The sequence below is a fragment of the Nesoenas mayeri genome (assembly GCF_963082525.1).
Source record: "Nesoenas mayeri genome assembly, chromosome: 3".
NCBI lineage: Eukaryota > Metazoa > Chordata > Aves > Columbiformes > Columbidae > Nesoenas > Nesoenas mayeri.
Window position 1 is genome coordinate 54,238,515 of NC_137544.1, and position 22,645 is coordinate 54,261,159.

A 22,645-nucleotide genomic window follows, 5' to 3' on the forward strand; every position below is an offset into this window, starting at 1 on the left:
GAGACAAGAAGAGACAAGAAAGGAAAGAAAAGGAAAGAAAAGGAAAGAAAAGAAAAGGAAAGGAAAGGAAAGGAAAGGAAAGGAAAGGAAAGGAAAGAAAAGAAAAGAAAAGAAAAGAAAAGAAAAGAAAAGAAAAGAAAAGAAAAGAAAAGAAAAGAAAAGAAGAAAAGGAAAGGAAAGGAAAGGAAAGGAAAGGAAAGGAAAGGAAAGGAAAGGAAAGGAAAGGAAAGGAAAGGAAAGGAAAGAAAAAAAGGAAAGGAAAGAAAAGAAGAAAAGAAAAGAAAAGAAAAGAAAAGAAAAGAAAAGAAAAGAAAAGAAAAGAAAAGAAAAGAAAAGAAAAGAAAAGAAAAGAAAAGAAAAGAAAAGAAAAGAAAAAAAGAAAAGAAAAGAAAAGAAAAGAAAAGAAAAGAAAAGAAAAGAAAAGAAAAGAAAAGAGAAAAGAAAAGGAAAGGACTCCCAGATCCACATAGGTCCATGTAGCCACATACAATGGGATCAACTGGAGGTAAGAAGCAGCAAATAGGCTGGCCACTCCAGTTCAGCAGCACAGAGTCTGGTGTATCATCGACAGCCCTGCTCTAGAGTATAATATTATTAAGTTTTATATTGATCACATTTTCACATGGGAATTCTCTCCCGCTTTTTTGTTGTTGTTGTTGTTGTTGGCAGCTAACCTAACATAGAGTAAAACTACAAATATCCTGAATACTATTGAGTTTTCTTAAATAAAGCAGAAATGTGATATGGCATTTTTGAAGATGGATGTGAAGCAGAAGAGAGCAAATCAACCAAAAATAGTAGATATTTACAGTTCAGTCTAAATTCGGGTAAGAATTTGTGTATTTTGTTTAAAAATGTTTGCTTGTATTTTCAGTGCATATTTGTGATTATCCAAGAGTTCCATTTTTGGAAAACTTACTCTGAGATCAGCACTTCAAAAAATCAGATACTGTTTTCAAAGGGCTTGAAAATAGCTGCACATGAATACTCATTTCTGTAAATATTGCTTTTTAAAACAGTCTTTACATTCAGATTCATTTTTTGATCTCAGGCCTTGTAGAATGACCCAATATGGAACTTCATAGCTGCTATGGGAGGACAAGAAGCAACTATAATGTTAGTGATGAATGCAAGATCTTTTGTTCTTAGAAAAGACTTCCCGTACAAATTACTGCAATAATTGAGAGCAAACAGACCAAAAAACCAAAACGGTGGCTTTTGTATACTCCAGCAGATGGTGCTATGATGCAATAAACTGGTTGAAGAATACAAGCAGTACACTGAATGTGAGTATTTTATTCTTTTACCTGGTGCTGTTGCTTTTTTGATGGCTGGTTTGGCTGCAGGAGCTTTTGCTGCCTCTTAAAAACAAAACAAAGAAAAAAGATAACAAGTTAAATCAATTCCTACAAAGTGTTGTATCTTAAAAAAGCAGAAATCTGAGAAAAGCCTTCTGATGATATACAGTCTATAGCAATTTTTTCACCAAAGCATTACACAAAGAGATTACCGAAAGACAAAAAACTGATTTGCCTTCAATATACTCAAAGACATCAACAAAATAGCCATACGAAGGGCTAGTAAACTCTTGCCATTAGGTATTGAATAACTTCTTTCAACATTTTCTGTCTAGTAATTTGATATCTATTGGCAAGCAGAGCAAAGCAGGTATCCAGGGGCTTGGGCATGGCCTCGCTGCTCAGGCAGCATCTGTGGATGGAGGGCCTCCACGTTTGATCTTGCAGCTCTGAGACCAAAAGGTCTTGAATGAGCCTACAGCAGCTGATGAGAATTCACTGCTGTAAATTCAGCAGTGGTGCTTCTTAGGATCCCACAGATATTCAAAATGGCATTCCTTTCCCTTAGCTGGAATCTTTCCCTGAGGCGACAAGGTGAAATAAGGCCACTTCTGCAAAGTATGTTCACAGACATCACTACAACCAGGAATCTCTCTCCATCCCGAGGAATGGAGAAGCATTAGGAGAACAACTTCATGTTTGATCCTGCACTTAGAAGAGCAACTGCTGGGCTCTCCCAGCAGAGAAACAGAACCTCTCAGGCCACATCACTGTAGTAGTTCTGTTCTTGGCCTTGTCATGAAACATTTGCACCATCCTCTCTTTCCTGGGGTAGGACATTTCCTTGCAGAATGAAGGCTTAAATTATGAAGGGTATATGCATCCCCAAGCAGACTCAGCCCTGGCTAGAATAACCTAACTAGCCTACTGATTTATTTACTCTTTATTGGTGTTTAGTTAATTGCTTTTATCCTCAGGAACTACCAAAACAGACTGTACTTAAACCACAATAATTTAACAAATATCCATAAGCTAAACTCCACTGACTTTCAATTTTTTTTTGTTTTAATATCAACTAGAAGATCCTCTAACTTGAAATTCACATTTCCATGTTGTTAGAGGAAATTATTAATCATTTTAATCACAATCTGAATTACATAGTGCCAAAAAATGTTAGTTAGTCCTTCACATCTGTCACTGTGTTATTACACAAGCACAAAAAAAATATGGCTAAATCAGGAATGTAATTTTGAGTTCTTCCTGCCAGTCTTTTGAGAAATTCATAAAAGATGTATTAGATTGTCTTGTGAAACAGAATGAAAACAAAATATAGTTTGCATATATGGGATTGTTTTGTTTTCATCCATTTAAAAACCTGCAGCAGATAATTATATCCTAACCTAGTTATTATCACAGCATTGCAATTACTTCGGGTGCTTACCCCTCCTTCAGGGAAATATGTAGAATACCTTGAAGAAGAATTTAGTTAATATTACTTTTCTGAGTGCCTATTCTTGCAGAAGAAGGAGGAGATGCAATATAAATATTCTACAAGTGACAAGATGGACTTAGTACAAAACTGCAGGACTCTTGGATATATTCCCTTCTGAGCTCTCAGCTAGAGCTTGCTGGCCAGAGAGACTTTTTTCATATCCTGTTCATAACATCTGTGAAAACAAATTAAGCTAGGATTCTTTTTGTTCTACCAAGATTTTTATTTTATTTTGAAACATTTAATTTCTGAGCAACTAAAATAATTTTAACTGAGGAAAAATTTAAAATTAAGTATCTTTGACCAAAATATTCTGTAATTTATTTTTTATTTGACTTTTCAATATCATTGACACAAAATTACTAAATGTTTTAAACTTTATTTTTTAATTATATACCTTTTAGTTTGTAACTCACAAATTATTTCAGTGCTAATGACTCTGCATCTCTATATGAACAAGTTTGAGATGAAAATTTCACCCTGCAAATTTCACTCGTTGATGGAGGCAGGAAGTTTTGCTGTAACAGCTGCTGGGTAGTTCTCCCATGAGAGGAATCATGTGTCCAAATCAATAGATCCTTTAAGACCTGCTTGCAAACAGGCAGTTATTTCACTAACAGGTCATTACTTGTAGAGTAAGTCCATTGAATTTTTTGTTCAATTTTTCTGAAAAATTTGAGTAGAAAACCCACGTGCAAGCTTTTCTTAATTGTCACAAGAAATCTTTCCATAAATTCCTGAAAAACTGAGTGTGGTAGGGGATTATTCTGCTATACAGACTGGAAAATATCATATATGGAGATGGAAGTCAGAGCATTTTTTAATAATGAATTGGCATGAGATTTTGAAGCCTCATATTTTTCCTAATTTTTCTTATATACTATACTGTCAGAACAGAGATCTGAGCAGATGAAGTCTTACCAGTGAAACTGTCTCACTGTCCTCACCTTATTTAGGCACTGATGCTTGCAAATTTGTAGAAAAGGAAGGCATAAGAGTTCCCTTGTTAACAATGTTCTCAGAGCATTTTTGAGTATTTATGTAGCAGAGCTCAGCCCCTACCTCTCTTCTGACTTAGAAGTTTCGCTGTCAGAATGTGAAGTAACTAGATAGGCAAGACCTTTGTTTTGCATTTGTGAAGATAAATTTGGTGCTTCTCAGCATGTTGGACTCTCAGTCTTCTCAACCCATCTACCAAAATTGCTGCCGCTGAGAGCACATTCAGCTGAGACTTCACTTGACATTTTCTTCCTCATGAAACCTTTGTTTTTGAAGACAGTGATAGAAAAGAGGGGAAGGCAAAACTGTCAGTCACAAAGAGGAGTGTGGAATTAGAAATAGGATAAAATGGATTTAGAAAGTAAGAGGCAGCTGAAATCTAAACATGTCATTGTTCAATTATAAACTATGTAGCAGTATTTTCAACAGTTCAATAACTATTACTTTGGATTATTGAAATGTACTGTTTGAAACTACATGACATATAAGAGAGTTCATAACCTATGGTACAGTAGTTTCTTACTTTTGGGTTCTTTGGACACAGCAGCTTCTTTTTTATCTGTAAGATAAAAAACACATGCATAAAAACATAGGAAGGATATAGGCAGAAAAAATGCAGGGTGTGCTTTAGAGGTGAAACAGTTTATTTACTGCAAAGTGCATTTGGGTGATTCAGTGACTCAGTTCACTTCTGTTTGTTTCACGGTACGGTTGCACTAATTTAAGCTTAAGTGTGAATGCAACAAAACCTGTGTGAATGTGAAGAGTTTTGTTTAATTTCAATATAATAATCTGTGAGATTCACCATGTGATGGAGCTACCATGGTTTATATGTACTAGCTGAGCCATGGTTGCTCACGCTGTACACATTGTCAGGTTGTAGAAATGCAAGGGAAGATGCAATAGGAGCTCAAGTATAGAGACGTAATGAAAGGCATTGACTTCCTACAATTGTTGTCAACCATGAAATTGAGGCCTAGTTTGCAAGGCTCCATGTAACATGTAGACAAAACTCCAGCTGCCACATATTTCCCACATGCCAAAACAAATGGAAGGTTTACAGCTAAAGAGTAGAGAGAGACAATCTGAACTATCCTTCCAGCCCAGCCTGGAGAAAAGATCCCTGCTTCTCCAGACTTTTCCCAATGTTCAATTAAAGTTCAAGATAATAAATTTCTTTCATGTTTGTGAAAAAAAGAACATATACGACTCTTGCCAAAACTGAACCAATGTGGAATAGCTTATGAACCTGAAGAAACTCAGTCAGTCCTACATATGGACCATGTAAGAGTAGACAAAATCTGTCCCTGGTTGATTTAAATAAAGTTAGAATAACTTGTCTGTTTCAAAATACAGCACGAACACGCAGCCTACCAGAGAGCCTTAACTAAGCTGTTCAGTCTCATCTTCAGTTAATGTGGCATTTTTGTGCAACTTTTTTTGTAGGACTTTTTCCTGATAGCTGAGAGAAGATTTGGAATCCTTATTAAACAGATGTAAGTGAGCATAAATGGTTCTCTCTCCTTGGTGCTATTCTACCACAGAGCTTTTAGCTGGGTACAAAAATTAGACATTTTTACAACCATATTTGGGACCTTATTTACCTTTTCCAGTAGTCTCACCTGCACAACTAAAAAATGGTTCATGGAAGTCCTGCAAGGCAGATGTATAGAGTAGTGGAAGAAGTCACTCTTCTGGTTGCCCATGAGGAAATGATCATCCCCTCTAATAATCTACAGTGTGACTAGAATACAGGCAGGATAATGCTTATGTCCACAACATATATGAATGATAAACTAACTGCGCTCTTAAAGACTAATACAAGAAATACTTCAGGGCAGAAACTGCCAAAATAAGCAGCTTGCAAAACCAAGACTATCCCATTACTGATAATAATATGAAGTTGTTTCAGTTTCTGTTGCTCTCTAAATTGCTGTGAAGAAGTTGATATGAGATAAGGTAATGCAAATGACTGCCAAGTAGTCTAATAAAAAGTCTTGAAAAATTCAGAGGAAAATACATTTCTATTTGGGTGATATGTTACTCTGAACTGAAATGTTTCTAGGTTAATCCCCTGCTTCCACTAACTCTCTGTGAAAGCATGTTTTGCAGGCATTACTTCAAAGTATGATAATTACCACATTTAGATGAAATTAATCATGAGGCAGCTTTCAGTCACGTTATCTGGCTAAGGACCCTATTAAAGCCTTCAAGAAGAGCCCATTAGTTGCCAGATATGGAAATTTTAAAAGGTGTATATTGCAGCAGTATGAATCATTTATCACAATAATCTTCTATTGCTTGAGGTTATAAAAAAATAAATAAATCGGTAGCATCATTTACACTAACAGACTGGATCTAAATAAAACCCCCAAGTTCTTTATTTCCTTTTGTCATAAGTCATCATTTATCATTACAAGATACTTTAACATATTTTGATGCTATAATTTATGTTAAAAGAATCAATGTGTTTTTCCACCATCTGAAACACATAGCACATAGCAAATTCTGAGTAAATAGCTGGACAGTTTTTCCAGAAAGAAAAAAATCTTATAATTTTGTTGTTGTTGTTGTTGTATTTTTGTTTTGTTTTGTTTTTTTTTTTAAGAGCAGAAAAACTACCAATAGCTGATTCCAATAGCATATGTTGATGTGAAAATGTTAAAATTTTTATTCTCAGGCTATTCTTTTCAAGTCAAGTGCCTAAAGTTTGATTTCTAAAGCCCTACTTATGCAATTAGGCTGGAATGATTTACAGAAAATTTTCCAGAAGAGGTTTTGTAAGCTTGGAACCATGGAGGTTTCTTTGAAGGTATATAACATTTCCATCACTCACACTTGAGTGAAATAAATTACCTAACTGCAAAGAACTGAACAACTGGTAGATCTCACAGGAGAAAACTGATCAGGACTCCTGATGTCTCTAAATGTAATTACCTGCTATGCAGGTTTTTATAGTAATTATGTCTTTTTCTTAAAAAGGACAACAACAAGCTCTCTGACCTGTTGGTGTGTCTGGTTTTTCAGGTTAATTAAGAAGAGGAATTTCCAGAAGAAATTAAGTTTTTTTTCAAACACCAGTGTTAGGTGACATATGAACATTATCCTAAACACATCTTTGCTAATCAGCATAGGAAGGACACTAGACCTAATCTCTAGAGCTTTAGGCTATTTTCTCTTTAAAACTTTACATCTGAACTCTGGCAACAGGAATGGCAGCTCTATGACACGAGAATGGTGCCCACACTTCTTGGAAGCCATGTAACTTCATTAGGACCCATATAACACATGAACATCAGTCTGTGCACTCTAGCAGCCTTGACAAGTACTACGGTCAAAAGCACTGTGACTGTCCTTGGTATCAGTGACAGAGCTATTCAATATCCAACAAGAGGGAATACATTTTATTTTCAAGAAGAGTCACACTTCTACAACAAGGTGAAGCAATTAAAAAAAAAAAAAACAACCCGAACTTTTAGTAGCCTTACTAAGGGAGATAAAATTTGAAAGTCTGACGCTTTTCGTAACTCGTTTCCCAATATGAAGCAGTCAATTTTTCAGAAGTTATTGAAGACACATTTGATACTCGGGTCTTCTTAAAGGCCTTATGTAAACCACTCAAATACAGAGCAATCTGAAGTTTTTGGATACCTCTGACCACCCTAGTCATGGGCTTTTTTGCAAACACCTGCAACAGGCTTTAACAGACTATGCACCACAGCTGAAAATTCATCTGTCAGCCACGGAGAACTGTGAAGCACCCTTTTCTTTCTACACTTATTCTCAGGAGACATTTGAAGACAGTTGTATTCTGGTCTGTATTCTCAAAAAGCAAGCATGGTTTTACAAGCTCTCCTCTTCCGAGTTGAACGAACATATTTTTTCTTTTACCGACTCTTGAAAAAGATTAAAGTGCAATAAAACTTTTAAAAATTATTTTATTTAAAAATACCACATATTTAAACAAACATGATCTGACTTTGTTCTTATCTGTACAGGCTAAAAGGATTGATTTTGAATTCAAGCTAGAAATGAGCATTTGGCAGCCAGCACAGATGTATCTCAATAAAACAGCAAAGCAGTACTTTATTCTTTTGCCTCTTTTTAGCACATAGCTCGATCTTTTCCTCAGGCCTCAATCAGCATTCTTTTGAAGTAAACTAGCAGTACACAGTAACTGCAAATGACATCTAAACTACACATGGGGCAAGGAAAAAAAAAAATCCCTCTAAGCTTATATAGCATCTTTCAAGCCAGAGAGTCCCTAGGAGGTTGGTAATAAGCCATTAGACAAGGACGCTCCAATGCTCTGGTACAGAGTGTAGTTGTTTGAGTTTAAACAAACTTCCAAAATGGAATATTTCAAATGTTGCTCTGAAGTGAATTCTAGATCTAGGGTTCACAAAACTTTTACATCTTTTTTTAGCAATGGATTTATAATACAGTGTACATTTGAGAACAGCAGACCTTCAGTAGCTCCATACAACCTATAATTTTTATATATAAAAAGAAGTTCTGGGAAATAAATGGTTTTCAAATTGTACTCTCTTGAAAGGCTTCTCTGTGCTTTTTCTTCCTAGAAATCTCTCACTCAAATATATATATGCTTATAAAAATATCTTAACTTCAAGGTGTTATTCAGATAAAATTATATTTCAGAGACAATATATTGATAGCTCTGCTAATGATGCACTGTTTAAAATAGCCACCTAAACCCACTTTTACTACCGGAAACATTATTTTATATGTTGGATCTAAAACAACCTATCTCTTTGGAAGCGTACCAAAGAACATGATGGTAATATCAAATTTGCAAAGAGAAACTAATTTCAGCATCAGTTGGCAACCAGTGTCCAAGCTGAACAGTAGCTAAGATCCTAATCAAACATTGTGTAACCCGATAACTAAGGTTAAGTATGTGAAGGATGCAAGAATTCCTCTGTAAAGGCTGATCTGGACTGAGCACGAACACCCTGGGGAATTACTAGATGCCTCTGAAAGATGATTCACTGAATGAAAAGCTAAACAGAAATTTACAAAGTTAAGCAGTTACTAAAAGAGGAATTCTCATCCTAAACATCAGCTAGCACTGACCATCTACCTTCTCAATCTTTTAGCTGATGATCATGTAACAGAATGGACTTAATCAGACTCCCCTATTGACTAATGATCTACACAGAACCACAGAAAATGACTTATAGGATAAAGATGCCTCACAGAATGTGACCACAGCTCTACCAGCTGACTCAAAGAAAAATGTTTCTAATAAGACTTACACAAATTTCATGTCATTGCTTGGCTCTTACAATTTATTTTGACATAGGTTTTCAATTTATTTTGTAATTAAAAATAGGAGAAAAAAAGTGAAGGGGGCAGAAACATGAACAGGAACTTCAAGAATCAAAGAGAATTGTGTTGAAAATCGACATGCTATTTTCCAATGTCTGTCAGTCAAAATTGTGCTGGTTCTCCAAAAGAGAAAAGGTTTCTGGCTGTTATTACTGACAAAAGCAAAATTGAGATCCTGCTTTGGGAGTTTGGTTCTGTCTTTGCAAATGCAATACAACAGCAGAGCTTTTAAGACAATGCACCTTACAAGTACGACAGCTAATGTTCCCTTTGCTGCCTTAAGCAAGAGTTCACGAGAGTGGAAATAAAAATTATAGCAAGTGGCATCTGATGGCTGAGAATTTCCATCATGTGAATGAAAAACATAATTAAAGTCGCCTAGAGACCAGTCTCCGTACAGTCTGCTCCCAAGCTAGCAGATGTACTAGAATTTAAAAGCAATTTATTAAGTAGCAAGATTTGCAGTTAATGTGATTTACAGCGGTAAAAGAGGAAAACAACCCTGACAGTTGAGCATTATGAAAAATGGACTGCTATTGAGCATATAGTAATTAAAAAAGCATTTATTTTTTCATTTACTTGGAGTTCTTAAAACTTATTTCCACAATATAGTATTGATTTCAACTAATAATCCAATATCCTGTTAAGCATTGAATTCCAAACTTTCTTTAAGAATTTTTTAATCAGTTGCTTTTTAATTTATACTATTTTTGGTAATTTTACACCAATCCTATGACATTACTGATATAATTGTCATCTTACCACATCTCAAGGCTTTTGGGAGTACTTTTTATTTTGATTTTCATCACTTCTGAAACAACAGATGTCCACATATAAGGACATTTTATGAGTGCCCTTCTACTGTAATGTCTCTTTTTTAGGATCAAGATTTTAAAAATTTCATATTATGGGGAATTAAAACAATATTGTTTCTTCTTTTCAGTGGGCTTAAAACCTAGGAAGGCTCTAGCAAAACTGATCATAGTAATGTAAGATTAATTTTTTAACATACTTTCCCAAAACCCTAAATTTTGACATTGGCATTAAAAGAACTGTTCCGAAATACCAACATTTCTTCCACATGGAAAATTCTGTGTTTGGACCAGCACTTGATTTGTTCCCTGTCTTCATCACTGAGCATGATATTGCCATATGCTCTGTGACAACTGACAAAAGCTCCTCTTGTCTTTCCAAAATATCATTTCTTTGTGAGCATCAGAAAGGCATCTCACTGCACCAGCAATGCTGAAGATGTGCACAAGGAAAAGCAAGGTACCACACCACTGCTGCTTCAGAAACCTTCCCTGACCCATTTGATGACAGCAATAAACTCCCCAACCAGAGCTGAACAAGTTTGAGAGTAACTTGGGAATAATGGAGAAATTTCTTGGCAGAAGCCAATAAGTCTTGAATCCCAGATTGCAGGTTTTGCTTTTAAATCTCTCCAGCCTGTAGGACACAAAGTGAGGGGAAACTGCAAATGACAGTCTTGTTGGGTGAAAATGGGAGGAAGTGGAGCTTCTGGAAGGTAAAATCATGCTTCCTCAAGCAAAGTGAGAGTGGACTATAAGAAATAATTTTAAAAAGACACTGATAAACAATATAGGATATAAAGGGTTTGAAGAATTTATGACTATGAAAAACTAGCTAACCAACTAATGTTCTTCTGTTGTTGATTACAATACAAAATTGGTGATAATGCTCTAAAATTTTTTCAGATGATTTTCCATTGAAGTAGGAAAAATATTCAAGCTCTCTGTGAAGGGTACCCTCCTCTGCATCATCTCTATTTCCTCCCCCCTCACAATAGCAGGCTTTTGGATAATTTCTTAATTTTTTTGGTGTGTCCATGTTCTTTTTGATCACCAGCCCTTGTGTGTGTTGCTTCCCCGTTGAACTGTCTCCTCGCACCACTATATCCATCACCATTTACAAAGGAGCTCTATATTTTGCGCAGCCACCGCGTGCCTGTGAGCCCTGAGCAGCACAGCACCAGAGACAGGTAGTAGCCTAAAGCCCACAGAGCTTTCCAGAAAGTTGTGTGGCAACATGCGTTGCTGAAATACTAAATGTTACATCAAACAGATTTCCCAAGATCATTTAAAAAGTTCACTCAATAGAGTGAAAAATAAAGCAAGTAGAAACGGATGTGAGCAAACAAGTGATTCAGCCACACTTGTAGTAAGAAACAGCCTGCACTTTGGGAATGGGCAATTTCAACTGCATCAGTGATTCATGGTTCCACTAATTAGTCATTTCTCCTTTCTACTTTGTAATTGCTGAAATGGATTCAGTCTCCCCCACTGCAGAGCAGGTGGAAACACGTTCCATTGCCTTCTGCATTTATCAGGAGTGATTTAAAAAAGCAAAACTCTGGAGCACAATGTGAGATCACAGTCATCCACACACAGAAAGCTCTAAGTGCAGTTAATTGTACAAGCTGCAGTCATTTAGGGAAAAGGTAGTGCTTTTTGTGTAGCAAATGCAGTTAATAATATTAATTCCTGAAATTTAAGAGTCAGATCTTTTCCTGGAATAAACTGTCATTGAAATCAGTGTAAATATTATAACCGCTGAAAATTTTCTTCAGTATTTTTTAACTTTTCTTGAAACAGCATGGGGGATACACTTTCTAGACTTTTCTTAAGAAAGCTCGGCACCAGTACTTTTTGAATGGTTCATAAGAGGATTTTTTTTTTTTTTTCAGTCAGAATAGTATATGTTATGCATCCTTGTGATATATCTTTCTGTACTTCTAAATATATTTCATTTTTTTTTATTTCTCTTGGATACACTGATATACAGATGGCATCTGTAGACATTATCACTAGGATGAAGACATTTTTCACATTTCTGAACATAGATGTAGTCAGCATTCTGACTATGTGAAAGGGGAGATCTTGTTCATCCATTCCTCTTTATAGGTGACACACTACTCTAATTACACCCTCATAAGGGAAGTAAAATCTGTGAGAAAGCAACCTCATGTAGAACCTACTACAATCAAGCTAAAAATTGAGGTACTTACAACCACAGCTATATATGGCTTTTCTGCTTAATAGTATCTTTCTATTATCCTAATCATTCGATAATACTTCATTTGACTTAGTCTCTCCGAGTTACGTATAACAAAGCCACAAAGTTGGCTCTGCTTCTTGAAAAACAGATCATGAGAGCAAGCATGGCCATTGGGAACATTTACTGAAACGTTAAACAACTGTAACTAAGAGTCAAGTGTAAATGATGCCCTATTATAAGTCAGGAATACCTCTGGTCTATGGATCTTTCTAGGGGAAAGGCATCCAAGAGACTGAAGTAAACTTTCAAAGAAGTGACATGAAAGTCTTCATCAAATATGTGTTCATTAAAACTTAGTAAAAGTTTTCAAAACTTAATTTCAAGGTCAATGGAAAACTTACTTTTCACATGTAAAGTAAAAGAAAATAAAGAAAACCAGCCTAATCCCAAACTCTGAAGATTCATGCTGACTTTATTCAGCTGTAGGTCAAACCTTCAACTTGTCCTTTGAGTAACAGCAGAAAATAGACAGCATTGGGTAGGTATGTCATTGCAACTTGACTGATGTGTCTGTGCATAGATGTTTCACACAGAACAATTATCCTAAATATCAGGCCTGCTGACTCAGATGCCCATCTTATTTTGAGTGCGTAGAACTGTTCTTCTTCATTAAAAAGATTAACTTTGTGTTGTTTGAGGCATAGGCATATTCTAATCCTGTTATTTCTGGATGTGACTGGAAAAACAAACATTACATTAATCCCCAGACCAACATAAACAGGGCTGATGCAATAAATTAGATTCTTTAATTAAAGCTATGCCACCCAGTTCCTTTCAGAGCACAGGTACTTCATTCTACATATCTGAAAATCCAAAGGCAAACTGATTGTTTGGTTACCTGTGTGCACTTTAGACTGAGTATATATCACCTTCAAGCTCCTTTATTTGTGGTATCATATTTCCCCAAACAGTTCTTTACAAGACTGACAATGCAGTGTCAAGAGAGATTGCCTGTCAGACACTAAAATGACCCTCATGCTTTACTGAAGAAAGATTGTCTTGCCAAATCATCAAAAAGTGAGGTGTAGTACAAGCCTAAGCTTCCTTCCTTTTATCTGTATTTATTGAAGGGTTGACATTTCTAATTTTTCGCCAACCAGATCTTACCACCATCATCCACCGTTTGCCTTTTTCACAACACTCCTTGCTTTGTGCAGTCAAAGATGGGAAAGAACAAACACAAAGAAATGGGTCTGGCTTGAGCAATACTCAGCACAGCCTTAAAAATGGTCAACTCACAATAGCTAGTGAAGGGGCCACTGAAAAGTGATTAAGGCTTGTTAATCTGCTGCTAACATTTCATGTACAGAGCAGGCACCATAGGCAGTGAATATTTATCTTCTTCTCTTCTAGAGCTTGCTTTGCACAACACATGCAGGTGGGCATGCATGGTGAGGGAAACAGAATTTCCTCTAAAGTCGATTCATACTAAATGAAAGAAGAGGTCAGTCTTCCACCTCAGAGTTGCCACACCAGTCGTAATGGAGATCCAGTCTTACACTTAACCAGTTGTTACTGTGAGGGGAGGGAAAGACAGGGCAAAGGCAAGAAAAACTGTTTCTAACTCCTTAACTCTTTGCATTTTGCCTTATTTCTAGCTCTCAAACACTGAACCTGAACCATGTCTTTGGAAGGGCATAAGTGTTTGGTTTGGTCTTGACATAAAAGGTGTTATGATTCCCAAATGAAGTACTCTTTCAACAGGAAGTAAGGGACAGCATTTTCAGAAACACCACAGTGACCTTGCAGTCTCTGTCCTTTTTTCAAAAGTGGAGGAGGTGTTTAGGAGCTCAGTTTTCACAGAAAATCAGTGGGAGTGCCTGGCCTACTTTGACATGCTTGTAAATCCCACCAGGTGCCATGCTGCATCTTTAGCACCTAAATGTCTTTGAAACCATGTTGTCAATCACTGCTGAGAATGGAGCATAGATTTCAAAGTCCGCTGAGTACTTTGAAACTTTCAGTATAGGACATATTTGAGCTGCCTTTTGTCTTGTCTCAGGAGCAGACTCCCTTAACAACCAGTCACATGGAGACCATGGGAATTGCTTTTCTGCTATGTTTGCATCTCCACTCTGCTGGATCTTTTGCCTTGTCCCTCACCGTGACCCTGTTTTTATTCTTCTTTTTCTAATCTGTTCAGGGAGCTACAATCTGATTTTTACTAAATGGCCCTACCTGTCTCTTGATGATTTCCAACTGGAAAAACATGTTTTCCTGTTTTCCATGGAAGACTGAATACTTAAAGGATGACTACCAGTCATGTGTTCAGCTTACAAAGGCTTATAAAAATAATGTGGAAAGGAATTTTCATTTTTCCAATGAACACGTAAGACAGTTGTCTCCAGCAGCATTTCTGCACTGACTCTCCACTGCATTCTCTTTTAGCTTATCATATGTAACTCTGAGGATATACCTCCACCATGTTGAAGGCTAGAAGACACCACCAGGATATCTAATCTGACATTTTGTTGTCAGAGACTCCTATATTTCAACTAGCCACCTTTTCAGCTGATGTGTATCTTCCACTAGGTAAACAATCATCTTCTACAGACATCAGGGAAAGCAATATCCACCCTATGCTGTGATATTTTATCATTCTTAGTGTTAAGAACATGTCCCTCATTTTCAGTCTGGATTCAGTTACCTTCAGCTCCCAGTCATTCATTCTTATTAAACTTTTCCTAATGGACTAAAGGCAGCTGCTCTAACTAGAATTTTTAGTATCCACTATAACAAAGTCACCTCTTTCTGAAGAGTTAAAGAGAATACTTTATTCCTTTCTGTGAACAATATCCTTAATTTGTAAATAAATTGAGTTATTTTTCCTGTTCTTTCTCCGATTTGGAGCACATGCCAACATGCAAGTTCCAGTCTCTCCAGTGGCTTGTACACAGGTGAAGTGTGGCCATGGTCTATGTTCCCTGTTGCAAGGTTTATAATTTCATGGCTGTATGAAAACATATCAACATCAACTTGCCATTCACTATGTCAATTTTAAAGGTACTTTCCAGATGTAAATGTAAGTGGCACTATAACACGAGGCAGTAGGGAATTGGGCCCTGAGGATAGAAAGGCTATATTTGGGTGTCACAGGAGAATATAACTCTGAATAATGGAATAAAATTAAGCAAGGGAAAATTTAGGCAGACTGGAATGAAGTTCTTCTTAACTGTGAGATCTATTAGCTTGTAGAATAATCTTCTGCGGGAATTGATGGAGGCCTAGTTATTTCAGACATTTAAAACTAAACTGGATAAAACACTTGAAGATATTCTGTAAGGAATTATCCTGCATTGCCAGAGGGAAGGATTAGGTGACCTTGTAGGTCATTTCCATCTTCACTTTCTGTGATTTCGTTGTACAAAGCCTGACAAACAGGAAATGGTTATCAAAGTCAAGAGATACCACTAAACCCTGCCTGTGTCAGAGAAAGAAGACTGAATAACATCACCTGCTGGTAACTGTGCAGGAATCCTAATCCACCAGTTCTGCGGGTAAGTAAATACAACCAGTGCTAAGGGCTGGGTGCATAGCTTGTGTCTGAAAGCAGAAGCCTCTACTAATGCAAAAATGTCAGGAAACAGCAGGTGAGTTATGAATAGGATCCAAGAGAGGAGGAGTAGGAAAGAAAAAAAATCAATATGGGCCTGACATGCATAATAGTGTCATGAGCAAGTTATTAGTCAGGAATGAATCAGCCTGTAGTGCAAGAGATGAAACCTGAAGCCCCAGTCAGCCAGCTGGGAAAACTACGTGTTTTTTATAGGTTTTGGTGTATGGGCATTTATTCAAATAATGATATTACCAACTGAAACCATAGTTAAGATGAGACCAGAACCAGAGTCTTTGCTAAGGATTGTACAAACCCACAGCAAGTCAAGCCATAGCCCCTGCAGAAATGTACAAGTAGATGACCAGCCTTGCAGAGAAAGATGTCAAAAGAATATTGATAAGTAGTACTCTAGAGAAGGATCACAAAGCTCTAAGGTCCAGACTTGATCTTCCTTTTTTCTTGTGTGCTTTAACATGATTTGTCCCTAAGTTTGCTCTCAATTCATAACGCACTGTGCTCCCTTAATCATTGCACTTATAGATTCCTTTGTCTGCATGAGGAATCGCTAGGCAACTCATTGCTTATTATTTCTTTTACTTAATTTTTACATTTGCCTCTCCTCCTAATCTCTCTAGACCTAGCTGCAAATAAACATGAATTATAGGTTCCTATACTGGGTCTGGCTGAGGTGGAGTTAATTTTCCTCATTGCACACTGTATGGTGTTCTGTTTTGCATTTGTGTCTCAAACACTGTTAACACTTAAGTGTTTTGGCTGTTGCTAAACAGGGCTTGCACAGCATCAAGGCTTTCTCTTTTTCCTACTCTGCCTGCTTCCACCAAGCTGTAAAGAAATTGGGATGGGGCACCGCTTGGACACCTGACCCAAAGTCACTGAAGGGATATTCCCTACCATATTAAGTCATACTCAGCAATAAAAACTGAGGGTAGAAGAAGAACAGGGGGAAGGGTGGCTGTTGCTCAGACTGGCTGGGCATTGGTCTGCTTGTGGGAGATGGTGAGTGATTGCCATTGCATCACTGTTTTTTTCCTCTTTCACTTGTTAAATTGTCTTTGTCTTGACCCACGAGTTTTCTCACTTCTTTCTGTTCTCTCCCCTATCCCATTTGTGAATGGGAAGTGAGTGAGCAGCTGTGTAGGTGTTTAGATGCTGGCCGGGGTCAACCCACTACAGTGTCTTTTTTTTTAATTAAAAAAACCTCAATCAAACAGTGAAACAGTCAGACAGGATTCTACCATCCAGAACTCTCGTCTTCTACATGTTGTAGCAGCCACTCTGAAAGCAGGTCTGGCCAATCCCAAACGCACAATAACACATATACATACACCCCAGTTTCCCACAGTTGCAGTTATTACCTTTTCTTCATACTTTGTCTAATAAGCTAGAAGAAAATTAACGAAAAAACATTTTCTGTATGTGACCAGCCACTTTCAAAATACCTTGGGCTCTCTTGGTCTGGCTTCACAACTCCATTTTGCCCTTGTAAGCAGCCTAATGGAGGGAGCCTCTACACCTCACTGGTCCTTGTAGATCTGACATCGGGGTTCTTCTGAAAGCACCTACCACCCTCCCATCTGCTGGCATCTATCATGTGACATCTATCACTTTAATGAACATGAGACACATGGCAGTGCCCAAAATAGGTTGCTGAAAGCTGTCAGTACTTCAGTTATTTCCCAGCTGGAAATACACTCCCGAGAGTGGGCAGGGTAGGGTGAGGAGTTTCAAACCCTGCTCTGGAGAGGCAACAAAGATGTCTTCCTAATAATGTGTGCCAGCACAACACATTTGCTCATCAGAAAAAATCTGGGATCAACATTCGGATCTCAGATGAAGCTTTCAATCAATTGCAGATGGATCAGCCCAAAACATTTCAGGCAGTGCATCCACTGCTCTAGATCAGTGGGTATACCATGCATGGGCTTTTTTTTAAGTATAAACTTATGTCATAAGGTATATTTTAATTCATTTTTACTTTTCTGCAGTGCTTAAACTACTGTCATTCCAAAATGTTTCTTCTGAGAATGGTGTCACATTTGGTTGACATTCTAACATCTTTCTAGCCATGAAAGAAATAAGAAAAGTAGCACAGGGAAATAAGCAATAGACTAATCATTTAATCGCCAGACTCTTTAAATAGCTGCATTTGAAATCAAAAAACCAAACCAAATCAACCAAAGCATGTAGGAGAAAAAGGTCACCAGGTGGCAGTAGTTCTTCTCTTATGGTATTGGAAGGATTAGTATAGAGATTGCAAGGGATACTGTTGAGCCAAGGAAGTCACAGAATTAAATGGATTTTTTGTTCTTGTTCAAACCAGGAATTTATAAATTATCAGAGGAATTTGTCTTCCTGTCTGTATAGAGCGCAATGAGAAAGAACACACTGTGCATAAAACAGTCTTTTCCCTCCTTTTTCTATTAAATCATTGGGGGTTTTTTTGTGAATTACAAAAACTGGCCTTTAAAGCAAAGAAAGTACAGTTGATGAAAATGCATCTCTGGTCAACTCAAACAAAGAATCACTGGAACCTGGTAGGTCTTATTTGCTCTTGCCTGATCACCTCCACTCTGATCTGCCTACCTAGTTCTATGACATCACTCCTCCAAAGCATGATGCAACATAGACTTTCCCACCAGCTACATGATCTCACTGGATTCCAGGGTAGTAAGAACAACCTGGTTAACCTGATTCTGTAGCGGTCATAAAGTAATGTTTTCCATTTTTACATCTAAGATTAACTTTTATTTTTTCATGAATGCAGACTGAGTTTGCTTGATTGTTATGGTGACATCTTTTAAATGTACCTCAGCATTTGTAACTTTTCCTATTCAGGAGACACAGATTTACTTTGACAGCTAGAAACACATCACCACTCCCCTCCTCTGCTGACACTGCCTGGTGTGAAACACATAAAATGGAATCATGCATCATAGATATATCTTTATCACAGTCATATCTTTATCAATTATATGGACAAAAGGATTGAGCGTAGCCCCAGTAAGTTTGCATATGACACCATGGTTAGGAATGTTGATTTGTTTGTAGGTAGGAAGGCTCTACAGAGGGATCTACACTGACTGCATTGATGGTTTGAGGACAGCTGTATGAGGTTTAACAAGGCCAAGTGCCAGGTCCTGCACTTGGGTCACAACAACCCCAGACAGCCCTACAGGCTTGAGGAAGAGTCGCTGGAAAGATGCCCGGTGGAAAATGCTCTGGGAGTGTTGCCGACACCTGGCTGAACATGAGCTAGCAGTAGTGCCCAGGTGGCCAAAAAAGCCAACAGCATCCTGACTTGTATCAGGAATAGTGTAGCCAGCAAGACCAAGGAAAGGATCTTCCTCCTGTACTCAGCACTGGTGAGGCCACACCTTGAACACTGTGTTCAGTTTTATTCCCCTCAGTACAAGAAAGACATTGAAGTGCTGGAGAGAGTTCAGAGAAGGGCAACAAATCTGGTGAAGGGTCTGGAGCACAAGTCTTATGAGGAGTGGCTGAGAGAACTGGGGCTGCTTAGTCTGGAGAAAAGGAAGCTGAGGGGAGACCTTATTACTGTTTACAACTGTCTGAAGGGAGGCTGTAGCATGGGGAGTGTTGTTTTCTTCTCTCAAGTAACAGGAGATATGGTAAGAGGAAATGGCCTCAAATTGCACCAGGGGGTCTCTTCCAACATAAATGACTCTATGATTCTATGACAGATGCAACCGTAACACTGGATGTGCAATCATTGGTCCTTAGTAATGGCTTGGATGCTGTTAGGAGCATGCATGTACTGATACAACAACATACAAGTCAGATCATGTTCCCTGATCTGCACACCAAGACCTTGACTTGTTTTATCTGGGCTTAGCAGAACTGTTCAGGGAAGTAACTGGGTTAAAAATCCTTAAACTCTATGTCACTAAGGGTCAGAGCCTAGGTATTCTTGAAGCCTTGTCAAGCTGATCAGGACTTATGTTTCTAAGCAAAATGTTTGCTTTTAAAACATAATATGCATTGGTTGGTGTCCCTGGTTTTTCATTAGGGAAATAATGATAAAATGTAAACATTTGGGATCTTTAATCCAGCTAGAATTGCTTTGGCATCCAGAAGATATTTATCATAACTTCCACGGACAACTGGCCTGGGTGATGTGTTTGATATCTGAGTTTCTCTGCATTGAAAGTGGAGGTAAAGGCATTGACTATCCTTCCAAAGTGGTTCTAAGATTTACTATCAAAAAATGCTGTGCAAGACCTAGGTATTTTTGTTCCCATTATTATTTGAGATTATGCAGCAATAACAGGAAGGTAAGATCATCAATGATAGCTGAGCAGAGATTTAGTTAGGAAATGGTGTGATGACCCAGACTGGTTGTAAGCTCATTTATATCTTACCTTATTTGTTGTGAAAAACAAAACAAAGTGGAAAGGAGTTTGCTGCAAGAAAACGTAAAGGCAAAATCTCTGTTTGAACATCATGAATTTTTGGGAAAGCTGATACAAGAAGGAGCAGAAAAGCTTCAGACTGCTGAGCCTCAGAAAGTGACCACAAAGAAACATTCTGCAAGCAAACTATGAGTACCTGAAAACACCAGTCTCTGGATATTCATTTTCATGGAGGGTCTGGCACCAAAGCTTTGACAGAGGGTGGTCCTCTTTCTCAGTCAGACTGCAGGATGGAGCCCTCCGAGTTGATGTGTCCCAGTCACCAGGAGCTTTAGCAGAGCCTGGCAGAGGCTTGTCTCTGCTGAAGTTCAGCAAGGCCCTTCATGGGGGATTTGGAGATGCAGCTCCTTCTTTAGCCAGAGTAGTGCTGGATAGATTTTTGTAATATGTTTTGAAGTGACTGTGCCAGACCCTTGTGTCTGATGATTATGTTTGTTTAAGCAAGACCTCTGAGTTTGTAACAATGGAATTATCTATTTTTCAGGACAATTAACACAATGTATTTCTACGAGCTGAAGGTCAGAGGATTAATGTGGTTTTATCTACAATGCATTTTTAAAAGCTAATTAAGAATCATTCAGTTCACTGTGTACTAAAGACTGAGAACATTTCACATTAGATGACTCTTACTCCTCTGCAGCAGCAGAAAAATAGAGAAAGAGAGAGAGGAAGGGAGGAAGATGGGAACGGAGGGAGAGTGAGATGGCATGAAAATAAAAAAAAAAATCACAGGGATACAGTTAATGAAGAGTAATAAAAAACTCCATTCTAGTAACACTAGAGATATAATTGTCTCCTGGACAAAAGGGCTAATCTAAAATATTAATCAGCAAAAATATTCAGTGCTTGCAATCACAAGCATTCCTTGTTAGAGGGAGAGAGATGGAGAGAAATAGAGGGAAGAGCTACTCTCAGAAAATTATTTTAGGGATGTTTTTATCACCTATTGCTTACAGAGCATGTCTTCCTCTCTCTCTTGCACAGCCTTGACAGCCTGTACACAGCACTGTTCCTCTGTGGGGAAAGCCTCATTAATGGGCATCCTGTCCTCTGGGAGATGAGTCCTCTGGGAGGAGGTGTGTGGGGGTAAGGAGCAGAGGTGGGACAGGGACGCCAGGCAGCCAGGTCCTGGAGAGGAGCTGTCTGCTGTCATGGGGAGGGCTGTGCGTGGTGGTGAAGAGGCAGCAAGCCCTGCATGCACCTCAGTATCACGGATTGCAAGGGCTGGGGGAAGCAAAATGCAACATGGAGTCAGAGGCATCCAGAGGTAACGTACGTGAAAGCCAGGGAGAGGAGTTTAATTTTCATGTGGTGGCCTCTGCCTAGCCTTTTAATGGGAAAAGGTAAGAAAATTGGAAGCTGTTCCTATGCTCTTGCATTTGGATGCTTATCTACACTGCTGATTCAAGCACTCTGAGGCTCATTTGCAGTGTCGGCCCAAAGCATGTAAATACTATCAGACATTGAGGTGCCTCATTTCAAAATTGGTCTATGCACTACTATTCTGTTGATCAAATGTGGCAATTATTTCAGGCTTAAAACCTTTTAGGGATAACAATATGTGCTGCCAATCAAAGCTAGAAAGTACATGTGCATTCAAAGAGCAAGCTGAATGAGGAATAACAGCAACATGTGTAGCTAGAATATATTATGGATTACCATCCTCTTACAAAAGGGCTAGTAAACTCTTCAAAATGCAGCAACCTGCAGAGCTAATAAAAGGGGCAGAAATGTGTGAATATCTTCATTTGACTAATTTGTGTCTTCATTGTGATTTAACTACATCTAAAAACTAAGTGCCATACAGCTGCTTGCTCACTCCCCACCCACAGCAGGGTAAATGTGAGAAAAATCGTGGACTGAGATCAGAACAGTTTAATTATTTAAATAAAATATAATAGCAATAGCAATAATAGTAATTAAAAGGAAAATAACAAAGAGAGAGAAAAAACCCCCAAGAAATACAAATGATGCTAACGAAAAATATTATTCACCACCAAAGAACTGATGCTCAGCCAGTCCTTGAGCAGTGATGCCCTGGCCAACCTTCCCACTAGATTTATTGTTGAGCATGATGTCATGTGGTATGGAATAGTCCTTCAGTCAACTGGGGTCAGCTATCCCAGCTGTGTCCCCTCTCATTTTTTGTGCACCCCCAGTCCACTCGCTGGTGGGGTGGTGTGAAAAGCAGAAAAGAGCTTGACTCTGTGTAATCCCTGTTCAGCAGCAATTAAACATCCCTAAATTATCAACACCATTTCCAGCACAAATCTAAAACACAACCCCATGATAGTTACTATGAAAAAAATCAGCTCTATCCCAGCCCAAAGCAGCATATTCTTTCTAGCATTGTTAGGATGACTCACTGGGTTTAGCAACAGCTTGTGAAGATAAACATATTAACAACTTTATGCTGCAGTTC

At 38.0% G+C, this 22,645-nt stretch overlaps 1 protein-coding gene across 1 annotated transcript in view; it reads right to left on the bottom strand.

Moving 5' to 3' along the window:
• TRDN (triadin) overlaps window positions 1-22,645 on the bottom strand; it is a gene marked incomplete at both ends in the record, with an annotated part of 192,499 nt that overhangs the window by 91,741 nt on the left and 78,113 nt on the right. The window contains 2 exons of the mRNA XM_080341419.1: window positions 1,308-1,361; window positions 4,313-4,348. Coding sequence (XP_080197545.1) covers window positions 1,308-1,361; window positions 4,313-4,348 — 90 coding nt within the window. The remainder of the gene's footprint in view (window positions 1-1,307; window positions 1,362-4,312; window positions 4,349-22,645) is intronic.